The sequence below is a fragment of the Mustela nigripes genome, chromosome 14, assembly GCF_022355385.1.
Source record: "Mustela nigripes isolate SB6536 chromosome 14, MUSNIG.SB6536, whole genome shotgun sequence".
Taxonomy (NCBI): domain Eukaryota; kingdom Metazoa; phylum Chordata; class Mammalia; order Carnivora; family Mustelidae; genus Mustela; species Mustela nigripes.
In genome coordinates this window covers 1,256,564-1,261,491 of record NC_081570.1, presented here as the reverse complement: position 1 = coordinate 1,261,491, position 4,928 = coordinate 1,256,564, and the positions used below count along the sequence as shown (strand labels likewise).

Sequence of the window (4,928 nt, the reverse complement as noted above, 5' to 3'; positions counted from 1 at the left end):
CTGTTCAGGAGGGCCCCGGGGGCAGTCGGGGTGGCAGTCCCCCAGGCCAGAAGCACTGGCTGCTCATGACCTAAGTGGTGGCCTCGGGCAGAGCGGCAGCCAGGAGGGGAAACAGCAGGGTACCATGTGGACGGGGGACCACTCCTGCTGACCGTCCCCAGGGCCCCGGGCTGTGGGCACAGCAGTGACCAGGATATCTCCAAATACTGTCCCTCTGCAATCCCCCTTTCAGAGGGGCAGAAGGGCTGCTGAGGTTGGCAGGTGGGCCAAGGGGACTAGGGAGCCACAGCTCAGAACTGAGACCTGCTTTTATGTAACTAGAGGCCAGTGGAGGAGTTAAACCACACAGGGACATTGTCACCTGTCCTGGGTTTTAAAATGACTCTCAAGAGGAGGACTGAATGGGCAGGGGGATAAAGCGGAAGGAAGCCGGGAGGCCAGCGAGGAGGCCACTGTGGTCACCGAGGCCAGGCCAGGGGAGGACAGGAGGCGCTGAGACAGTCATCTGAACCCACCAGACCGGAGAGCCCCTGACAAGGGCGGCGGGGGCAGGTTTCCACTCTGGACGCGTTAGGCTCCAGTGCCTGCTGCACGCGCCAAGGAGTGGCACTGGGGGAGCCGGGGAACCAGGCTCCCAGCAGGGGGCAAAGGACCCATCCCATCAGGGAAGGTCCTTCGTCTCCCTAAGTCCCACTGTCCTCCGAGCTCCAGCAGCTAGACGAGACCACCTCCTCCCCGGAACGCAGCAGACATGAGCACTGAGCCTGACCCCTCCAGGCCGGGCTCTCTCCTGGGGAGTTCCCGATCCCACCCTTAGCTCCCACACCCTGGGCCTGTCCTCAGACCCCTGACTCTCCTGTGCCACAGGCTGACATCACCAGGGAGGCTGCAGGGGCACTTCCAGCACTCCCTACGCCCTCCAAGGGAAGCCTGCAGACCCCTGACCACCCTGCTGGCCGGTGCGGGGAGGGAGGCGGCGGGAACCAACAGAGAGAGGCGCCAAGGCCTCGGGGCTCAGAGCCAACGAGGAAACGTGGTTTAATGCTCACGGCCACCCTGGTACCCAGCAGAGCTTAGTGCCCCGTCCAGCCGTCCCGGGAAGACTCTTCACATCCGCTCCCAGCAAGCCTGAGCCAGCAGCCACCTCGAGATCCCCAGAGGCCTCAGGGGTTCACCCTGTGCACACTTCTTCGTCACACTGTGGAGCAGCAGAGGCCCCGTCAGGCCGGCCAGCCGTCCCGGAGTCAAGGGCAGCTGGTCCCACCCACCAGCCGTCTGGGGCCCAAGTGCAGACACTTCCCTCATTCGGGCACAGGAGGCCGCCCCCAGGAACTCACTAATGCTGGCTATGGTCACCTGGGATGAGCCCTGCCCCCCCCCCCAACGAGGCTTAGAGGACAGGCGGCTTGTCTGCCCCGCACCCCTGGGTAGAAGACTGTCATCTGGGGAGGGCGCTGCAGTGCCCACGGGTCCGGCCAGCCTGCCCCCAGCTCCCCACTGCTCTTAGCCTGTTACCCCTCTGCAGACTGGGGTGACCGTGACGTCCTGGGCTGCCACGAGCGCAAAATGACCTGAAGCCTGCAAGGTCCAGCCTAACACATGGCCACACCCAGCGCTCAACCCAGGGAAGGTGGGTGTGCGAACGGGCTGTTCTCGGCAGGCAGTGTCTCCCGCCCCCCCGCCCAGGCCCAAGCTCACCTGGGGCGATTTACTGGCACAGCCCTCCGCAGAGAGGCCCAGGGCCTGCAGGATGCGCTCCTGGGGAACATAGTCGCCTGGGGACTTCTGAACGAAGTGGAGCAACACTCTGTCACCACCTACAGCAGCGGGAGACAGTCAGGGTACCCCTGCGGCCAGGACGACAGGGCAGTCCTCGTTGTCCGAGACCCCACCTGGCTGTCCTGACCAATGGGCCATTCTGACCATGCCCCAACCAGCTAAGCCAAGAACCTCGTCACCCCACAGAGAAGACTGGACAAGAGAAACAAAGCCGAGGAAGGGAGGAGGAGGGTCAGGGCACACGGCCAACTTCAGCAAGGCCTTCCCACCCCGTGGGACCAGGCACTGGCCTCTGACGCCCCCTCCCCAGCCCACCTTTGGTAACTACCAACAGCCCTCCGCTCTGTAGCAGGTCCCCAGACAGGTTCCCCTGGATGCCGACAGCTTTGGCCTGGAGGGAGGGAAGCAGGTCCGGGTCAGCCCTAGAGGGAAGTCCCACCACCCCAAGTCCCACCCAGCCTTGGCAGGCACAAACCTTGAGGGCCACATCGCGCACGGGCTTCCCCAGGGCAGCTGGCACGATACTCAAGCTGTTGTACCTGCGAAGAGACAGCTGGCTTGTCCAGGCTCTGGCTCCTCTCTGAAGCCCCAGCACCTGTCCCCAGACTCTACAAGGTGCACAGAGCAGTCCACACAAGGTGCACAGAGCAGTCCACACAAGGTGCACAGAGCAGTTCACACAAGGCGCACAGAGCGGTCCACACAAGGCGCACAGAGCGGTCCACACAAGGCGCACAGAGCGGTCCACACAAGGTGCACAGAGCAGTTCACACAAGCGAGCTTCACCTCATCTCACCAGGGACTCAGGGGCCTTGGGGCAGCCAGGCCAGCAACCAGCCAGAGCTGGAGGGCATCCAGACCGGGGTCAGCAGGTCTGGGGCCCCACAGAAGATCTGAGGAGGGTGACCTGGCTCCCAGGCTGGGTGAGCGGGGAGGAGGTGGCTCAGCTTGGGCCACTAATCAGGCAGAGCAACAAGCATATGACCCAGGCACTGGAGGGGCTCTGATGGCCCCAGGCCCCCTCTGCAGCCTGCCCGGGCTTGATCTTGGGTGAGAAGCCGAACCCACAGTTCTAACAGCTCCCAGGAGACAGCCCTGCAGGACCAGCTGAGCAGGGGATGAGCCACCTGCCCGGGAAGAGGCCCTCAGGGAGAGGATGAGGAGGCAGTGTCCCCCACTCACCGCCTGAAGCCCAGCTCCCTGTAGAACTGCTTGCTCTCATCCAGGTAGAGCTCTGGAAAGCAAAGGCCCAGGGGTGCACTCGGGCCCAGCCTCCTCCTCGCCCACCCTCCTGCACCCAGCCCGCGTCTGCCCTTCTACCCAGCCGGGACAGGGAGGAGAGAGGAGCAGAAGGGAGCTGAGCGTGTCCCCACTGCTAGAGGAGGGATGGAGACCCAGAGGGGACAGAGAAAGGGAGGAGCAGGACTCATCTGGACCCTGCCCCTTGGCCCAGAGCTCTGGGAGGGCAAATCCTGAGAGCCAGGGAGAGGAGGTAGCCGGGTGGGAGTGTGGGGGCAAGCAGCAGCCTTGACCCAGCTGCTCCTGCAGGCTCCTGGGGAGGTGGTGAGTACCCGAGGCCAGCGTCAGCACCAGGCTGTGCCACTGTGCCCAGCGGAAAGGGCGTCACGGTTGGGGGATGCGGGTAAGGGAGGCAGGTGGAGAACCCAGGAAAGACGACTGGAGGTCCTGGAGCGAGAAGGGTCAGGGCTGGGCAAGGAGGGGATGACCAATGCCCTGAGCTTGAGGGGGGGTCTCAAGGCAGCTGGCCGGGCTCCGGCTGTGGGAGAGGAGAGCACAGGCACCTCCTGAGAAGTAGCCCCCGTCCAGGAACTCCTGCAGGCCCAGGGCCTCGGGCCCCACGCCCACCAGGCGCACGCCGTGCCGGTCCAGTAGACCCCTGAGGCTGCTGAGGTCCCGGGCGATCCAGCGACACACGGAGCAACCGAAGCGCCGCAAGCCGGCCACCACGCACGCCTGCTCGCGCCACAGACTCCGCAGCTCCACGGCCTGCGTCGGATGGACAAGGGGTGCCGCTGGACCACGGCCCACGCGCGTCCGCGCCCCCAGCCCCACCACGACCCTCCCGGGACCCAGAGGCCGGTCCAGGATGCCGTTGCCAGGGCGCACGGGCAAGTGCCAGGTGCCCACGAGCCGTCCCGCTCTCGTCTGGCCTCACCTCCCCGGTCACCGCATGCTTCAGGACGCACGCGCCCACGCGCGCAAGGTCCACCGCGCTCATGTCTCGCGGCCACCCCGTCCCCTGCGCCGGCTCCGCGGCGGCCCCGCTCTCGGCCGGCTTGGCCACACCCCTTCCCGCAGGCCACGCCCCCAGCCCGCGACCGCGTCGGGGCAGATCTGCCGGCCCGGCTCCACCCGACCTGTTTTGCATATGCATAAGCCAGTCGGCCAATGGCGTCCCTGCGCTGGGGAGCGCGGCGGGCGGGCGCGGGCACGCGGTGCGCCTGCGCACAGAGCCGCGTCGCCAGGGCGCGGCCCCGCTGGGGTTTCTGGTGTCTCTAGGGAGGCCGCGGGGTCCCGGGTCGGGAGTCCGGGGGCGAGCGGCTTGCCGGGAAGGGTCGAGGCGAGCGGAGTGAGCGCCCGTGTCGCGGCCCTGCGGGCCTCGCTCTTACTTCGACCTGAGACGCCGCGCACGCCCCGGTCCCGCAGCGCTGCGCGGGTGTCCCCCCGCCTCAGCTCCGGGACACGGCCTCGGGCGGCGCGGGCCCGGGATCGGACGGCGCTGTGCTGCGGCCGCGCCGCTGAGAGCCCGCTCACCCCGCATCCCCCGGTTTACCGATGGCGGACGGGGACACCGGTGACTTCGCCCCGAAAACGGTCCCTCGGGCGGACATCCGCCCCGACCCGGGGCTCCTGCGTTCGGCTCGCTCCCAGGTCCCAGGGGGCCTCCAGGGCCGGACCAGGCTGCAGAGCCCAGAGAGCAGATGCCTCCCCTGCGGTGGGGAGAGGGAGCCCCCGAACGGCATATCTGGGCCAGGACAGGGGCTGCTGCCCCCCTTGCAGGGCTGCGGATGGAAGGAGCGGGCCGGCTGGAGCGGCGGGCAGGCGTCCAGCCCCCGTCTCCCACGGGCAGCGTTCGTGTCCGGTACTAAGGCAGGGGGAGCAGAGAGACGAAGCCGACCACCGGGGAA

General features: G+C 67.1%; 1 protein-coding gene across 1 annotated transcript; it reads right to left on the bottom strand.

Moving 5' to 3' along the window:
- Window positions 1-1,014: 1,014 nt before the first annotated feature.
- Window positions 1,015-4,100, bottom strand: PRXL2B (peroxiredoxin like 2B). Its single transcript, XM_059374363.1, has 7 exons — window positions 3,956-4,100; window positions 3,582-3,786; window positions 2,962-3,013; window positions 2,255-2,318; window positions 2,095-2,170; window positions 1,699-1,817; window positions 1,015-1,198 (listed from the first exon to the last, which is right to left on the bottom strand). Exons 1-7 carry the CDS (start codon window positions 4,016-4,018, stop codon window positions 1,172-1,174), a joined length of 606 nt encoding a protein of 201 aa, XP_059230346.1. The 5' UTR covers window positions 4,019-4,100; the 3' UTR covers window positions 1,015-1,171.
- Window positions 4,101-4,928: the final 828 nt, after the last annotated feature.

What these genes read in the sequence shown, in the direction of transcription:
- PRXL2B (XM_059374363.1), bottom strand. Translation starts at nt 4,018, where the DNA reads ATGAGCGCGGTGGACCTTGCGCGCGTGGGCGCGTGCGTCCTGAAGCAT. An exon ending in AGCATGCGGTGACCGGGGAG is followed by an intron (nt 3,787 to 3,955) that starts GTGAGGCCAGAC and finishes CATCCGACGCAG; the next exon opens with GCCGTGGAGCTGCGGAGTCT. An exon ending in GCTGTTGGTAGTTACCAAAG is followed by an intron (nt 1,818 to 2,094) that starts GTGGGCTGGGGA and finishes CCGCTGCTGTAG; the next exon opens with GTGGTGACAGAGTGTTGCTC.